This window comes from Ammodytes marinus, assembly GCF_949987685.1.
Source record: "Ammodytes marinus genome assembly, chromosome: 13".
NCBI lineage: Eukaryota > Metazoa > Chordata > Actinopteri > Uranoscopiformes > Ammodytidae > Ammodytes > Ammodytes marinus.
Genome location: NC_137217.1, coordinates 3,022,071 through 3,041,120, shown reverse-complemented (window position 1 = coordinate 3,041,120; position 19,050 = coordinate 3,022,071). Strand labels below are relative to the sequence as shown.

The window sequence follows — 19,050 nt, the reverse complement described above, 5'->3', positions numbered from 1 at the left end:
GTCATTAGGCTTCTGCCCCTGGTAGGCACCAGTGTTTGTAAAAAATTAAATATGGTGCATCGACAAAACATCTTAAAATGAACCATGATGATGTCCATTTAATATTCATAAACGGTTAATGTCCAGACCAACCCATCATGGCGCTCATTTTAGTGAAACTAGAGCTGAAACATACTACTAAACAGACTATTGTCTGATCAACAGACAGTAGGCAGCTATTGTTTCATACTAAATGTAAAAAGCACATTCGTCATACATGAAATGTCATGGACCTATTTGTCTTGTATCTTCTATCTTGTCACAGGATATTAAATATGTTTTGATAAAAATCATAGAATTTAACATCACCCTGGGCTTCTGGAAAATGTGATGAACAGATTGTGTATGCTGACATTTTACAGATAAGATAAAGGAGAAAACAACTTCAAACTATAGTGAATAATGTTATTAATGATAATAACATTATTCACAATAATTCTCAATACATCAATAAATCCTTGATGTATTGAGAAGCTAAAGGACCGATTAAAGGCATACTCAGTCATTGTAATCCAGGACACTTTTTGTCAAAATCAGCCGGGTGTTTATACACAGCCTAGGCTCTGTAAACGGGTATTTAAACACAGTGGCTCGGGGGGAGCCACACAGTCTCACACCGAGCTTGTCGGGGGTCGACGCTCAGCCCTCCTTGTTGTTCTATTGCATGGGTGCCCATTACGTCGATCGTGATCAACTGGTAGATCGCGATCGACGTAATGGGAATTGTGGGTAGGTCGCATGGTATTCTTAAAAAAATTAATGAATAAAAAATAAAATAAAATAAATATTTTTCTTGGCTCAATATAGGCTCCTAATCTTTGAAGGCCCCGAACAACGTTGTTTAAAAAATAAACAAATGACTGGCTCATTATAGGCCACTAACCTTTGTAGGGGGGGGGGGGGGGGCATACAGAGATCAGTGGCCTATATTGAGCTATACTGTATTGGAAAAAAAAACGAAGACTTCACAGAGAGATTCTTTAAACCTGTACATTTTTTCTTTCTGCCTTTTTGGTTATTCTGTGTCTCCAAATTATTCCAGAAAATAGTACTAAATAGCTCACATAGGACACAGCTGATTTATTAGTTTTCTTCTCAAAATGCACAAGATTGATACATTTTACTTTAAAAGGTTAACAAATTTCTTCCGGGGGGCGTGCTCCCGGACCCCCTTAGAAGGTCCTGAGTCCCCACCAAAGTATCCCAAATTCCCATGAGAAATACTGTATTACCTTAAAATGATTTGTTTATTAATCAAAACAAATATTGCATACTTTGTGTTGTAAGACGGCCACTCAGGGAGCCTATGCAACCTCTGAGCCCCAGGGCCTAATGGCAGGTTGAGGCGGGCCTGACAATATGGGTTCATGCAGTTAGGTACATCAACTTATATTGTACATATAAAGAATGATCAATATATGTTTAAATAAATATATGTTTTCAATTTTTATACTAGCTCACAAGCTGAAAAAGTGTGGGCACCCCTGTTCTATTGTCTTTGCATTAGGCACTAGCTTGTAGCTTGTCGGTGTGTTGACTGAACTTATGCTCTGTGCTAGAGAACAGCCTCAAGTCTGCCACTGTGCCTTGCTTTCAGTGTTGATTGATCTACTGATTCACTTTCTTTTACTTGACAACAGCAACAACAACTATAACACCAGCCGTAACCATTATTATCAATTTTCAATTGAAGATTAAACTTCTGTCCAAGAAAAGAATATACAAGATTAATATCAGTCGCATGCGTGTTCTCTGAATGCTGGAGACAACACATGCTTTGACAAGTTAAGCATACAAGCTGGAATCAGTTGGAAACAAACAGCTAGCCTGGCTTTATAAAAAGTAACAACTCCAACATACACCTTAAAACAACTACATTTTAGATTTCTTTATTTAGAAGGGACAGTGCACATTGATAAACATGAGCACCAAAGTTCAACATGTAAATGTGCCAGGTTTAGCCATGCAGGCTAATTTCACCTGTAGTCCCTGTAGGTAGATAGCTTAAAATAAACATAAAGAAAACTACAAAAATACAACACATGAGCACAAAAACAAAATGACACAAGCACAGACAAGTAAAATGACACAATAATTTTTCCAACACATAACAGCTTGGTGATGTGTGAAAAACATGAAGCAAGTAGCATACAGACACAGACAAATGTGCATGAACTATGTGTTCATGCACTTTTATCTGTCTGTGCACGTTAAAACACATAAGCATTTAAAGAAAGACAAAAAGCACAGACAAGGAGCATACAAGTGGCATGAATGCAGACAAAAACACATCAGCACAAATAAGGAGCATACAGACAAGGAGCATAAACTCAGACACAAACACAATTAGTAAACACACTAGACAAACACACTATCCCAGATTATTATGGACGCATATTTGATTTGTCAGTAACCCGTTTTTTATAGCTTTTGAGAAGGATTTGAGCGATGTAATGTTCCTTAGTTCTGTGGGTATGGTATTCCTGCATCCCTACAACCACACAGTGTTGATGTTGCACTGTGGAACTATAAGTGGGTGTGTGCAGTTTCTCTGAGTTTTCTCGTCCTGGTAAAGTTGACAAGTAAGGTATGATGAGAAATGAATAGAGAGTAATGCCAGCAACCATGCTCACCCATGATATAACAAAAGAAATAGACAGATGTAGCCTCTACTGCATTTAGTCAAGAACTGGTTCCAGCAACTCCCAATACTGTGTGTGTACATTAAACAAACAATGCAGCATGCTAAAAGTCAGGCCCGCATGATTGTGGAAAAATGTTTTTTTTCAAAATTATATTTTGTCCAATCTGCTATACCATGTCTGTGCTGAAAGAAACAGGCTCTGTAAACAGGTATGTAAACAAAGGGGGCCCAATCGTAGCTAGAAACATGCCCGTTTTACGGAGCCTATGCTGTGTATTAACAACGGAATCTTTCTTTCTTCACAAATACACACACACACACAGGTAGTATATATCGTAAGGAGATATTCACTAATTTTGAAAAATAAATTATACAGACAACCCCAGAATAGCTGGTGGAGCCAATAAGATTTAGACATTATGGCAGAAATAAGTTGGAGCAAGGCTAACTTATTATTCGGGCCTAACCATGTCCTGACTTAGCCTGGTCCCACCAGACCATGGTACTTAATTTCATTTGTACAGAAGGTCTGGAATCACTCAATTGACAAACGTTCACTCACTTGAAGGCGGGTGTCTGATGAAGTTTAAAACTATTGGATGTGCCCATTGCCACTCTGGATCTGCCAACCAATCGCCAAACGTTTGGTCGTGACGTATGTCATGGACCGGCTTCTGAGACACTCCCTCTGTTCGCTGATTGGACCGCCAAAAATTTGGCTGAGAAAAACCCAAGAATATACCGCAGAACCAGACTGACCACTGAAGGGAAATGAAAATTGAGCGGAAGTAGAAAGGCGGGCGGTGCCAGGCTAGTCCTGACTCCAGCTTTGCACTTAAAGGGCCACATCCACTAAAGGATTGCGCTGCTTTTGCTGCAGCTAAACCGGTGCAAATGACAGAAAAACATATCGCCATTAACATGTCGCCGGGCAGCACAGAAACAGGATGAGAATATCCTTGTTTTTTAAAATAACAGACCAAAGCAAAGCAGCGTCTTCGTCTTTCTCTCTTTTCTTGTAAGAGAAGTTTGTTTTTGTTGTCCCGGGACAACTGTAAAGGTGTTTCCCCCTTAGCGAGGGGCCTGTCTGCTCACTCACGTAAACGCTAAACGAGGGCAAACTGTGCCCAGCTGACAAACGTTGTGGGCGTGTTAGGGCTGGTATAGTGCAAATCCCTTAGTGGATACTGTGCTAAAATGGAGCAGATTGCGGGCGCTATTTTGCCGGAAATTGTGGATCTCTTAGCGCACGCAATCCATACTTACATACTAGTGGATGTAGCCCAAAGAGTATTTCCTAAAATGTTGTACTATTCCTTTATTCCTTTAAATGGTCAGGTATCAACCCTGTGTCAGTGGACTACTCCAGCTAATGGTCCCAACACAAAGGGCCCACACACAGCACCACTGCAGCCTGTCAGCATGATGAGGGCTACTGGCATCTTTATGGCTGAGGAGGCCATCAGCGCTTACAGCACCTTCACACACTCACACACTCGCACACACACACACACGCACACACACACACGCACACACACACACACACACACACACACACATTGAACAAACCTAATCAAACACCATTGAGCCAAGGTGGTAATACACCAGACTGTTTCCATGGCCTAAAGGATGAACAGCTATGTCTTTAAGAAAAGCCTTTGCTGCCCAATACTGTTGTCAGGGCAACTAGTGAGCAAACTGCTTCTGAGGCAATTTTCTAGTCTAATAATAACTAATCAGACTGAAAAATCCCCACACAAAGACGCTGCTGCTGCCCTTTCCACCATAAACTGGGGCAGGTTTGAGTCAGTGAGATAGCACTGTGCTATCTAACATGGTCACATATAGACTGCTGGCTCGCTGTGTGTAAGGGGAACTGTAGTCTTATTGAAATATAGCTTATCTTTGGCCCGCCATACAGTACCTTCTCCATCTGGCCTGGTTACCATGGAGACACCCACAGTGTAATATGTTAAAATATGCTAATATATGAAGAAGAATTGGTGTTGAATAAGAACGGTGAAGGGGAGGGGGGGAAGGTGCATGCAGGTTTGATCATCAGCTGGAACATGATCTTGAATCCCAGTCACTATGTCATGTAGGAATAATAATCAGTAGGCTACATCTGACAGTGATCACCACCATTTTAATGCCCAGGTTAGCACACTGCTATACTGTGCATTTCCTCATAATAGAACATAAGCTGGTCTCCTTCTAGGTGCAATATAAAGGAGGTAAAAAATAAAAAAAAATAAAAACCCTTTTCCCATTTGACAACGTTTAGCAGCATGGCTTTGGCATGTCGAGACAGCGAGGAAAGGAGGGGGAGAGAGAGAGGGAGGATCTGTTGATATGCAATGACAATGACGCCCTTTGGAGGAGAGGAGAAAAAAAACAGCTGATGCATTTACAGAACAAGCCCCACACAAAAAAAAACACACACACACCGTCTCCGATAGCTTTAGCGTCAACCAAGTCAAGGGAGGAGGTTTGTCGGACTTACCATTTCGGGATTGAGCCGTGCTAAAATGGCGAAGGTGGACAGTCTGTCACACACGCATTTGGTTCTGAATGAGTCGACTAGCACGGCTTTGCAGCCCCTGGCAGACCACGATCCCAGCAGAGACGAGCTGCACGGGAGGAAAACACACACACACGCAAACACACACACACACACAGGCGCGCGCAGACAGACACACACACACAAACACACACACACGCAGAAGCGATGCGGTGAATATAGAGAGACGACCCCGGCAAAAAGCAAAAAGATAGCGGTTCAAATCCCAGCGCGTTCCACCGGTTGTTAAATCCACTTCACATCTCAGCCAGGAGAGAGACGCAGAGATAGAGGATTGAACGGAGGCTGATCTCTGCCGGGGCACATACACACACACGCTAATATTAGTATTAGCCTTTTGTTATTAGCCTTTTGTTATTAGCCTATTATTAACCAATTATTTTATTATTATTTCTATGTAGGCCTAGTAATAGCCTAATTAAAAAATTGCAAAACAATAATTGCAAACATTTCTCCCAGCTCTACCGATAAGACCACTCTTATTTATTTATTTTCTCTCAGTCAAAGCATTTAAAATTCATTTAGTCCCAGTGAGTCCTGCTTTCATGGCAACAGTCAATTAAACCAGCAGACTATAGATCAAATCATAATAAATACGATAAATAAAAACCACATTAATAATGGCGTCATTCCATTTAGGTTGACCAGTTTGATGCTAGGCTAAGTTTGCTTTATTGTGAAAATCCAATCTTAAATGCAAAGTTCAAAGTGCTTTACAGGGGCAATATTAAAATATTTAAGAATCAGCATTTAAGCATTAGAGAATTTTTCAAAGACTACTAGTGCTGTTGCGAATGTCTATTTGAAATGTCTTCTGATAATGTAGGCTACTGGAAGCGCATAACTGTCCTACAAAATGAAATGATGAGGGAAAGTTAGAGATGGTTTTAAGGTCAAATATTTCTTGTAACCTTCTTAGTTATAATTATTTAGTAATAATTCAACATTCTTTATCTTTTTATTTTTGTATTTAACCTATTTTTCCAGATAAGACATTAAGAACAGTTTCTTATTTACAATATTGATCGTAGTCATAGTTATATAATATACCATGATATTTTAATATACTAATCATTAGTTTGACTCATCTCATATTTGATAATAGTCCAAACCACAAAACTGTTTCGTAATGTTTCATAAATTGTGAGTTTAAATTTCTGACAAAATTAACCAACGATTATATAATTCACAACTATGACATTGTGTAATTTTGAATTGACATAGGTTTTGTTTATGTGCTTCTTAATATTTCATACATTTCCATTTTTTATTTCCTGGTGGACAGGACTTTTAAGTGACACAGTTACAGCTAGTACATATTATACAGTGAGTGTTACATTAGCTGATAACATGGAATGAGGACAGAGCTGATCTTTCGGAAACCACTCATTAAATAACTTCATACTTCTTCCGAATCCTTTTCAGGCATATCATATCAATACATGTCAATTGTTTTCTTTTTTCTTTTTTGTGAAATAATTTAAACATAATTTTTGTTTATTTATTGTATTTTCATTCTTTTCATTTTGTTTTGCATTTTTATTTATGTTTTGGTATGTCTGAAATAAATTGAATCAATCAATCACTCAAAAGTAAAAATAAATTAAAAAATTAAAAAAAGAAGAAACGTATGACTTCAATCTGCTTGAAAGCCACACAGCAGTACATGACAACAACTCACTTTGTAAAGGAAGACTCAGGTGGTTAAGGATGTTTTGGTGAATGAATGCATTTTGAAATACTGTTGATATAAAGGTTCGTTCGTTGACTCCTCTCACTATTAGTCAAAAACACTCTATCTGACACACTGACACTGGCCTGACATGACTCTGCTTCACTGAACAGAGAAATGAAGCAAATAATTCAAATTGATGAAAAGTCAAAGTGTTATGAATGAGGCAGCTACAGAACACTTTCTACACTATTGATTGATCCGTTGATTATTCAGTCAACAAGTATATTGATAATTCATTGATGAATTGACTTGAGTTTACATTGACTTGATTGAACAGCATGCTGCAGATTTGAACTCAAACGTGTACCCATCCCATCGTCATGGAATCCATCTTCATTTAACAGGCCTTGATAAAAGCAGTCCTCTTCACAGCAGACCCGGGTTAGAATCCAGCCCGGGTCGTTCTCTGCATGTCATTCCCCTCCCTGCCCCCATTTCATCTCTGTCTCTCTGCACTATCAATAAAGCATTAAAAATACCAAAAAAAAAATATATATGTTTTATATAGGGGTGACACAGCAGTGATATGGGATATGGAAGTCACCACATGTTGATTGTCGAAAAGAGACTTAAAAAGAAATCTCTCTCTTTTCAGTGGTTCAGATTTAGCATTAGCATCCAGGGTCATCAGTCTAACTTAACCCTCACAGTCCACCATGCAGTTATGTCAAATTGATGAATTGACTTGAGTGCACTCTGAGTTGACTAACTCTTGGATGAGCAACTCTGGGTTATCGGTTTCAGAACAGTGGATCAGCGTTGGGTCAGTCAATTCTGAGCGTGTTCACTCTGGGTTGATCGTGTGTGTAAAAGCCATCGTCAATGGATCGCTGATAACATGATTCACCATGGAAACAGAAGAAACAAATGCTTGATCCTCCCACTTCTTAATAAGAAAACAAATCTCTATTCCTCCCTCTAGAGTTAAAAAATACTAACGAATGAGCTTATGGTATGGAGAAGAATTAACAGGGATATTATCTCATAACTGATCTAATCACCTCGGCTGGGCAATTCAGGAAAAACATGGCAAAACATTTTTTTGTCAAGAATCCTTACGCTTCCGTATGAGAAGCAATAGTCTATTTAAAAAAGTTACGCACATCAGCAGCAGCAAAAGTATTAGCCTGAGCTGGTGCGGCACAACATTGTTGAAAGTGTTTTATATTCACTGTATAATATGAACTATTTAATATGCTAGGCAAGCTATAATACTGTGCAGTAAATGGACTGTCGCTCCTTGAGTGAAATACAAAAATGCGGGTCTGAACGGGTTAATGTCAGACAAATTAGATGACAGTTTCCATTGTAGAGCCTGATGGATTTATAACCAAATCCATTTTCCTCAAGTGGTCACAGTTTAAATTATATAATTTCTATATTCATATTAGGCTATTTAACGAGGCTCGTCTGTGACTTTTGGATCATACAAGTGAACAGTAACGATCGCGTGCAGCAGCAGAATTACATTTCAACCTGACAGAAATCTGTTCAGTGACACAGATGTTAGAAAATTCCTGTTAATAAAAAAAATAATGAAATGCAATACAATAGGTTTATTAATCTGAATGTAGAGCATGTCACGATGTGTAAGGTGGCCGCCTATATGAACGGACCGAGGGCTGAGAACAAGGCTACTGATCAGATAAATTATCGATCAAACGTAAAATCCTCAGGAAATGATAAAAACATCCAGATGGAGATTTCTATGGAGTGATTTTGCTTCAAACTGTACAGGGTCGCGTTGTAACAGTGACTCTTTCTTCAGTCGGAGCTGCAGCGTAAAGTGAAAACAAACTCAGGGTAGGTCTAACCACCTATCTGACAGGTTATAGACCCATGGCGTATGTTGCCGCAGTAACTGACTCTCGGTTGCGCTGAACCTGCTACCTGAAACGGAAAACCCAGAGTTTCCACTAACTCAGAGCGAACAAACTCTGGGTTGCCTCAAAACCAGCTACGGAAACAGGCCCCAGGTTGGTCCAGGTACTATTCATGAATGTCTATGAATTGTAACACTATTAACCTTGACCCAGTCAGTGCACAGCAGGTCAGTTTAAACTGCAAACACAATTTAACAAATGATTTTCCTATAGTCACTGTTGCATTACATTCCTCTGCAGGAAATATTCTGGGAAAACAAACTTACTATGAAAAAAGACAAATTAAGTATCGCAACTACAATTTTGAAAGAGCCATATTACAACTGTAAGACAATGCAGCCGAATGGGACGATAAGCAACATTCTTCTATTTGGTGTTTTGATGATGGTGGTGAAGAGCTTTGTCTAACACATGGATCCAAACTCTCCTATAGAGGTTCATTTTGGTTGAGATGTTGGTGCCATACATGGGAGCCTTTGCATTTGTTGTTTTCATTTAGGTTTTTTACCATCCATTTTCGACCAGTCTGTACGATGACAGACAGCAACAACCTTAACAGTGTGGGTGTGCATGCATGCATGTGCGTGCGTGTGTGTGCGTGCGTGCGTGTGTGTGCGTGTGTGCGTGTGTGTGTGTGTGTGTGTGTGTGTGTGTGTGTGTGTGTGTATGTGTGTGTGTGTGTGTGTGTGTGTGTTTGTGTGTGTTAGCCCCAGTAGGTGACTCAATGCTGACATTAGTACATCACCTCTTACATAAATCCAATATACTGTATTAAGACTCAGTTTGCAGTTTCTCAGTATGGCTGAAATGTTTAGGTGTGTGTGTGTGTGTGACTGTGTGTGTGCGTGCGTGCGCGTGTGTGTGTGTGTGTGAAGCCCGCATTGGCCTGCAGACATGTTAAAGTATGTGTGTAAAGCACACAGTGGCCGGCACACAGTCTTAGCCCAGTGTCTAATTGGATAATTGAGGTGCTGGTCCAGCAGCGCAGCATGAGACAGAGTCCTCTGCCAAGAACTGGCCACGTGGATGAAAAGTAGTCTATCAGCACATAGTACAATATCCAAACACAGGCTATGAGTTGCTCTGACTTACAGGCTAACTATCAGTATATAAGACATACTGTATGTAGGCCCCTTTAGCTTAGCCTTCCTAACTTAGCTAATGTAACTTATAGCATCATCATTACATATGCACAGCATATGGGCACTTTGAGACTTTCCAAAATTGATGTAGCTGTCTGGTCAACTATTTGTCCTTAAAAAGTGAGGGGCTGAGGCGTGGATTATTTGATTATATTACAATTGTGTGTAATGTGTTTGACTGCATCTCAAGCTGCATTTACATCTTGTTTGTTTTCAACTACATGACAAGTCGGAACACTGATCATGGCAGGTAGAAATAGGGGCTCAGTTTATACTATATACACAATGGTAGGAAGAATGCTTATATTCAAGTTAACACTATGCTGAAAGATTATAGTCCAGCAGGAATATCCTTTACATGTTTGTTAATAGTTATCTAAGGTATTACCCATCCCTTTGTGGTCAAAGTTTAGAAGTTTAAAAAAAAACTATGTATTAATTTAGGCTGCAGTGTAGAAGTGAAACAGGGCGTGGGGACTGTTAATGAAATTCCCTTTAGCGGTCATCTATTGCTATGCTGGGTTGACCTATCTAGACCAATTGTTGAGAAGCATTTTACACAATGGAATGAAAAATGGTCGCTGACTTTTTGTAATGCAACTGGTAAAAATAAAATGATAAACTACACATATGAACTGATATACAGTTGTATATATATATACTGTATATAATATTGATGTAAGTATTTATAGTGCATGAGATAAGAGTATGTCTTACCCAGACAGTTCTATCACACACCAAACTCAGTAGTGCTCTGAGTGTGTTATTGATGTAAGGAGACTGAAGCCCTGTGTGAGTCGAGGCCCAGGCTGCCTCACAGCTCTTATCAACATGACAAGGACACTTCCTCACTTTCCAATTTCTCTCCCAAATATTAACTCATTAATCATAGCTGCTGTCCAAGATGGATTTTAATTTTGCATAGAATATGTCCCCCCCCCCACCCCCTCTACACACCCAACCACAGAGAGATTGTTCTGTCTGTGTCTCTCCTGCTATGTTGTCTCTCCTACCAGTCAATGGTGGTGAGATTCCAAAGGTGTCAACGTCAATGTCAAAATCCTCAAAAACATGGACAATTTTCCATAATGTGTCCATGGTCACAATTTTAATTAAAACGGCTTTCAACATGATAGTGAAATAATGTAATGTAAATTGTCGCACGCAAAAAAATGCGGCTCAGGCTCATAAAGGATGTCGTCTAACCTAAGTCCAGGCCAACACAATGTTGTCAGCGATTCTGTAAAATGCTTGTTGATGAAATCACTTTATGTCAAAATCAGTGAATATCTCCTCATGTGTCAATGCACAGCCTAGACCACCTAAACGGGCATGTTGCTAGATATGATGGCCAGCTTTGTTTACATTACCCATTTACAGAGCCTAGGTTAATTAACACTGCATTTTTTGGAGCGCACTAACAGTAAAGGCAGGTAACAGGTCGTGAGGAGATATTTACTGATTTTGACAACAACAGTTCAAGTATCAAACACGTGTGCTATAGAACCACTGACTCCACGGTTAAAGCAAGGGCCTTGTTTCATCTTCAGTTGGGGGATTTTAAAGTTCAATTTAAGAGTTTACTGTAGGCCATTGTACAGAACACAACTGGTAGCAATTAAGAGGGAAGGAATCTGGACATTGTTGCAAGTTCCCAACATTATTAAACCCTTTTTTAAACTGTTCCATTGTTAGTGGAGGCTGGTTCATACAACATCTATTTCATTTCTCCACATTTACTCAGAGCTTTTTTCTTAAATCAGCCGTCAAGATTTTATGTGTTTCAGTATGTCTCAGTCTTTATCTTGGTCCAGGTCTATATGTGCAAAGCAAAACTTCTCTCCAGCCCTTGACTGAGGCCATGCATGCTCTGCTTCTCCTATCTTTCACTCAAGTGTATGCTCCCATCTAAATGCTAATGCCCAGACTTGCATTGCAGAAAAGAGAGGAACATGTTTGCCTCTGTCTTTCTTCCTCTCTCTGTTCCTCACCCAATGCTCATGCTCCAAAACGCTCTTAATATGTTCTTGTCCAAAACAAATATGGGATTTAGGAGCAAAAATTTAAATGAGTGAATGCTTTTAATCTGGTCACAGAAGCATTAAAACCTAACTGTTCATAATGTTGGTCACTCTCTCTTTGGTAAAACTCTGAACTGCTCTCTCTTCTACATGTTGACGTGTGAGTGGGCTGGGAGAAGGAGGCACACTATGAGCGACACTTTTCATTTTCCACATGCTGCATCAGGGTGGTAGCAAGTGACGGTGTGGGTTTAGAGTTTGAAGGGAAGCAAAACTGTCCAACACACTCACACCGCTCACTGGGGCAAGATACAAAATGCTGTGGCCAGCCATTGAACTTTCAGAGTACCAGGAACTATAGCTTATGTGCTTTATACCACATTTAGGTTTACTAATATGTTGTTATATTAATATATCTATAAAGCAAGAAACGTCTGTCTGTCTGTGTGTGTGTCTGTGTTCCTGTGGCTCGCATATCACTCGGACTGTTAGTCAGATCTGCCTGAGCTTCCGGATATTGCTTGCGCACGGCACGAAGGTGTGCATCCTTGATTGATTGTGAGGTTTTTTGGACCAAATATGTAGAAGTTATCATATTTATATCATGCTGGCGACAAATACATGCGCGCACTGAAGGCCACAGTAACGACGGGCATGAAGTTGTCTCCGGCTAAACCCCGCCTCCCTCTGATTTGATTGGCCGCTGCGACCAAAGCATGAATTTACAAGCGGGACACACACAGCAGACCGACACAGCCTGGTGTTACTTCCTCATTCAATGGACCCAACTTTCCAAACAAAACGTTCTTAAACCTTTCCACAGACATCACCAACTCCTCCAACCTGTCTGCTTTAGTGTTAAAGATCGCACGTTAAGCTATTTTCACTGTTATAGAGTTAATGTATAGTTAAACACAGCCGCGGCAGTGACGCTAATTTCAGCTCTGCTACCGATGAATGTTAACATGATCGCTTACACAGAATGTTTTTAATTTGTTAGAAACTAACACCTAAATGAGCTAAATACTATGTAAGATGTAAAAATTCCCTTCATTTTGTTTGCAAAGATAAATGCTGCTGCTGCAATTACCATTTTGCCCATAAAGAATAGAGGATTATATGGCGCAACAAATATCAAAGAAATTACATACACTTTGATAGACGGGTTACATTTAAGCATGCATAAGCTACTGCTTCCTACGGGCACTGCACTTGTAATAACACATGCCGACGAGTGGCCTCTAAAGGTCGCAATGATCATTACAACCAATGCTATAAAAGAGGTGAATGGAACACAAGTCAAATTACCATCCAATTCAGGAGCATTTTCAAAATGGGCTGGAGCACAAATTGAACTGCACATAAAACACTTCAATTGACGTTGTCTATTTAATTCTTACACTCTACTGAGTAGAAGGGATCGAATGCAACTTAGAAAGTCAAAGGGTCATGGATGTCAAAGGGGTTTGTCTTGTGGGGAGCATCAAGTTCTCAGCCTATTTAATGGGAATATGCCAATGAGTTATCTTCTGTGAATAGATGTATGGATGGATGTATGGATGGTGAGTGGAAAGATGGATGGATGGCTAGTAATGTAGCTGAATATTAGCTTTCAGAAGCATGGGAGGGGTTCTCCAGTGTACTACACTTCCATAGTTAGAAAATCCAAATAAGATCAATTAAAAAAAGAGTCATAGAGGCTGAAATATTCCGATACTGAGTGCGTAATATGGGACAAGCTCCCAGAAAGCATGGGTCCTATTTTCCATAATACAATCAATAGTATTTTAGTTCAGCTAAGAAAAATATAGTGGATCTCACCTGTCACTCTCATCCCAGGATATACAGGTCTGGTTGATGGTGCTCTAATGCATGGGGAACAGAGAAAAAAGTAAAAGCAGTAAAAGAAAAAGATATATATACCACAATAGCTTCATGTCGGAAATAGTTTTAAAGAACGTGACTCACGTTATAGAGGTGAGAGAACTCTATGGCCAGTGGAGCAGAGAGGGAGGCAGGGGACGGCCTCATGGTCACTGACAAAACCTTGGAGTTCAGGACTGTGCTGTTTCTATAGGGGAGAAAGAAAAACAGTATGCTAAAAATGCTAAAATGTTGGATACATCAAAATATGGACTTCATGATGGTGCTGGATTAAAAGTCAAAGGATCCCCCAAGTCTTTAGGGGTGCATCGTCTGCAAACAAAGAATATCATTGTTTTGTAAAAATGTATCTGGTCTATTATCGGCTATACGTCACTGAATGAGGTCAGACGTTGACACCCATAGGGACCAAAGCTGTACAACATGTAATGGCAAACCATACAATTAAATGTATTTTCTTTTTTGACTCTAAGCCAGAGATGTCAACGGGTCAGTGGGTTTACTCCAAAGGTTAGGGGATCAACACAGTCCTTTAAGATACATCATTCGGGAACCATGAATGTCTGTAACCTACCAAATGTTAAAATCCATTTGTAGATGGATGGGGGTATTTTTCATGATAAGTAAAAAAAAAAACAGTGCTGTCTCAGAAACCACCTGCAGGACACAGGGACCCATCCATTGGGCTTGAATATCTAGAATCAGATGTCATTGTTATTGATTAAAGAGTAGCTGAGATGGGGCGCTCTGGTGGCGTAGTGGATAGAGCGTGTACCATATTGGCTCCGGCCTCCGTTGCAGTGGTCGCAAGTTCAGATCTGACCCGTGGACCTTTACTGCAGGTCATCCCCCCTTTCTCTCTGTCTCCCCATCTTAACTCTGTTTTCTCCATACTGTCAAATAAAGCTTGAAAATGCCAAAAAAAATATCTAAAAAAAGAAAAGTGAGTAGCTGAGATATTTGGGTTCCTCATGGTGGGGCTAGCTGTCAAGTCAAAAGCGTGGCAGATATATTCACTTTTGACAAAGGCGGTGGATTGCTCGACTAAGCAACTGACATACTACAGTACATTGCCTTTGCTAGAGCCCTGTGTGTGGCTAAATAGCTTGGGATATAATTTTGGAGTAAAGACTTTAATTGCAAGCAATGGCAAACAGAAGTTCCTATACAGGGCAACATGTCTCACAAACTGAGATCTAAAAGGAAAGATAGACATTCCTGTCGTTGCTCTTAGTTTAGTCAAGGTCACACAATGTCTAAGCATTTAAAGCTGGGGTATATGATTTGGGGAGAAAATAGCAGTTGGGATAGAGATTTGAATCCAAATACCTCAACCCCTCCACTCGTTCCGTTTGGTCCCTCCCTGACACGCTCTAAACCAACAACGTCGGTGCCAAAGTGAATGGACAGTCCCAACAGCCAATAAGAACGGAGAATCGGAGCCTGGTCAAAGTGTACCGCACATGTTGACCAATCAGAAATCATATACCCCAGCTTTAATTCGATACATTTGAAACTAACAGTCGGCTAAGTAAACCTTAAAAAGAGTCTAAGATTTCTTTTCCTACAATCTGAAGTGCACAATGTTTTCCAATGGCTTATCTTCTATACATGTTTTTAGGGGGGGGGGGGGGCATTCTATTTAACATTCTCCTTTCCCTGTTTAGTATTCATTGCAATTTTCTGCTTCTCACAGGTACTATCAATCATGTGGAAAGAGACAATCAGGGGGAAAAAGAGAGGCCAATTGCTACTGGAAGTATAGGCTACTGACAGCAACAGCTTCCAGTCGGCCAAACATGTTCAACAGCCCATGCTCTGTTTCTCACTTGCTCACACCACCATCACCGTCTTCTCTCTACGCCCCCTCCCACCATATCCAAAAAACACAATCAGTCAACTTAAATGTTTATGTCATCCATTCTCCTTCCTCAAAGCCATCTTCTTTTCCCTTGAGGGGGAAATCAAACTGACAAAAAGGATAAAAAACAGAACTTAAGTGAGGAGATAAGCTATGGAATATATGGAGAGAGAGAGCAGCAAGCCATCCAAAGATTCACAACTAACATGTGGGTGGACTGGCATCATTTCCCCTCTGTCTGTGTTGGTACCAGTCCATTATGTGCTTTTTTTTTACCACATTATCATAATGGAGAGCTCCTCACCACGGCAACCACAGGCACAGATAACAGGCTGCTTCTCACAGAAGTCTGCATGCATTTAAGTGTACACAAAACACTTTTTGATGTACTGTATGTGTAGATATACTTTTTTTTCTTCTTATGATACTATTAGTGTGAATGTCCATAGTAAGCCTGCTAGCATTGTATGGATGTGTTGGTGAATGATAACGTGGGAATGAGGACAGGTCTCCCTTGCAAAAGAGTCTCTGGTCTCAATGGGATTTACCTGTATAAATAAAAGTTAAAAAATAAAAAAATACCTACATAGTCTTCCTTGGAGTTAGACTGCTGAATTTGAGGTGAGAGGACTGTTTGTGTTTTTCATGTCAAATTGAAAATATTTAGCTTCTCAGTATTTTTCTTCTAGGCTTTTACATAATGGGTGTATAACAAAACACTTGTTGCCCTAAAAAAGTGTGAAGGGTAAACTATAGTTTAGATTGTTGTTAACAAGCTAATTAGTTGTCAGATGGTTGTTGGCCTTGATGCTAGCAAGAAATTCCAGTTGGTCTTGGTCGTCTCATTTCTGGGGGGGTTGGTTGTCACATGTTATCCAAAGGCTGCAGCCAGAAAAGGAACCCAATAACAAAAGAAAATCTTCGTCTGTATCCTCACTGACACTCCGGAGAAGGAGAGAATAGAGCAGGAAAAGGCAGCTAGCATGCAAAAGAGAAAAAGGGCAACAAAATCAAAACAAACCCAGTGCATCCCAAACTAGACCAGTTGCCAGAGAGTGTCGAGCATGGTGTCGAGCAGTCAACAAGGGTTGATGCATGTGAGTACTCGCTGAACGAAACAAACAAACACATTAAAACGATGGCTAACTGTTGTTAGCTGTTTGAGCTACCCGCCACACTTCCGGGCTTCACTGATTCGCTAGCCCTCCACAAATCAAATTGCTCCAACTGAAAGACTGTCCGCCGCCCAAAAGAAGCCCGACGACATCTACTATGACCGATTTCACGGCACACACCAAACAGATTTGTGTCCCCGACCCCTCCCGACTCTACGACGGCGATTATCGGGCCGGTGTGTCCTGGCCTTAAGGATAAAGTCAATGAACATATTGTTAAAAGACAGTGTGCACACACACAAAAAACGAAAGTGATACATGTACACCGCTGTGTTAATATGTATGTTAGTTATCATGTGAGTAGCAACATCAACCTCCCCCCCTGTGAAATCCCTTTTTCTCATGGATATCAAAGACATACGTACATGAAGGCCCCCTACTGCTAGTGTCTGCATCCAATCCTGCATTCCATTGAACTGGGACTCATTGACTGCAGTGCTGATGTGAAATGCCCTGACTCTGCTGTGACCATCCATAACAGCCAGCAACAGTTTGTAAGTACAACATGCATTACAGTGCAGCTGTAAAATGAAAGCCGAACAACTCGCTTGAGTTCGATATTTTCAACTCACGTGCATTTTTCCGCAGATCACGTCCAACGCGCCGCACCATTTGCGTGAATTTGTATATGAAAAAGACTCGCAAAAAATGTGTCTGTTGTGAACACTCCATAAGAATCTTCCTCAATTCTGGTTGGAAAACGCTGCTTCAATAATTTTCAAGGACTGGTGTTGACTGGAAAACGTCTAAGCTGCCATGACGTAGGTCAGGGTGGATGGACTGACACATGGTGGGACTTTCACATTGGACTTCAAGAATGTGCGTCGTCTTTTTAATCTGCAATGTTTTTTTTTAACCATGACTAGATGTTGTGCCCAATCTCAAACAAGAGTTTTTGTGGAGTCTTTCTCGTGACTTAACCTTACCAAACCTAACATGTAGCTGTGGATAAGACAAGGAAACACATGACTGTATTCCCAAGGACGCTTGACAAAAAACAAACGGACTAATTTAACACATTTCTCAGCTTCCCTGTTGGATTATGCATGTTGAAATGTGCCTGGTATTGATGGAGCTTCATGACCAGACCCAAACACTGTCTGTTACACACTTACCTCTGCAGAGTGAGGATGCTGCCCAGGTTTCTGTACAACACGATGCCGGTTACAAAGGTGGAGGACTCATCAGTGTCTGTGGAGGAACACACCACACACACACACACACACACACACACACACACACACACACACACACACACACACACACACACACACACACACACACACACACACAGACAGAGAGCAGGGAGTTAGATGAGACAGGAGGGTTCCAGTGGCTCAGTGTGTGTTATCACGGAGGAGGATGCAGGTCAGCCATGCTGTCTCCAGCCCCTAACTGCTCTTTACACTACAATTGGCCTACATGACTAGTCAGCTATAAACGTTAACTTTTCCACTGCTTAACGGTGTCTCACACACACGCACACACACACTCTCTCTCTCTCTCTCTCTCTCTCAGCAAGTATCTTTTTTGTAACTTGAGAGAAACCATTTTTTCACTGTTTTGTTGACTGAATCCCTTGTTTACAAAACCTGAGGTCTATTTTGTTGTTTATGAAAGAACAGTTTAATACAGAGATGTTGTTGTTCCTATAGCAAGAAGAAGAAGAAGAAGAAGAAGAAGAAGAAGAAGAAGAAGAAGAAGAAGAAGAAGAAGAAGAAGAAGAAGAAGAAGAAGAAGAAGAAGAAGAAGAAGAAGAAGAAGAAGAAGAAGAAGAAGAAGAAGAAGAAGAAGAAGAAGAAGAAGAAGAAGAAGAAGAAGAAGAAGAAGAAGAAGAAGAAGAAGAAGAAGAAGAAGAAGAAGAAGAAGAAGAAGAAAGGCCTGTTTGGTCAAACCAAGATGGCCATGTATTTAAGCAGGAGGGAAAAGATGGATGGAGGCCAGATATGTGTTAGTGTTTGGTTGGAGCCCTTCTACATTTTGAGTACTAGTACTATTCAGATATGGAGGATATGGACACTTTTAAGAGTGTTTGTTAAGGTATCCTTTTCTCTGCTGCTACAAAAAAACAACCTGGTGTCAACA

The 19,050-nt window shown here is 40.5% G+C and overlaps 1 protein-coding gene across 1 annotated transcript in view; it reads right to left on the bottom strand.

Moving 5' to 3' along the window:
- Positions 1–19,050, bottom strand: part of adgrb1a (adhesion G protein-coupled receptor B1a) — a gene marked incomplete at both ends in the record, with an annotated part of 145,802 nt that overhangs the window by 43,727 nt on the left and 83,025 nt on the right. The window contains 4 exons of the mRNA XM_080038830.1: positions 5,187–5,313; positions 13,867–13,910; positions 14,014–14,116; positions 18,081–18,156. Of these exons, the coding sequence (XP_079894956.1) occupies positions 5,187–5,313; positions 13,867–13,910; positions 14,014–14,116; positions 18,081–18,156 (350 nt within the window). The remainder of the gene's footprint in view (positions 1–5,186; positions 5,314–13,866; positions 13,911–14,013; positions 14,117–18,080; positions 18,157–19,050) is intronic.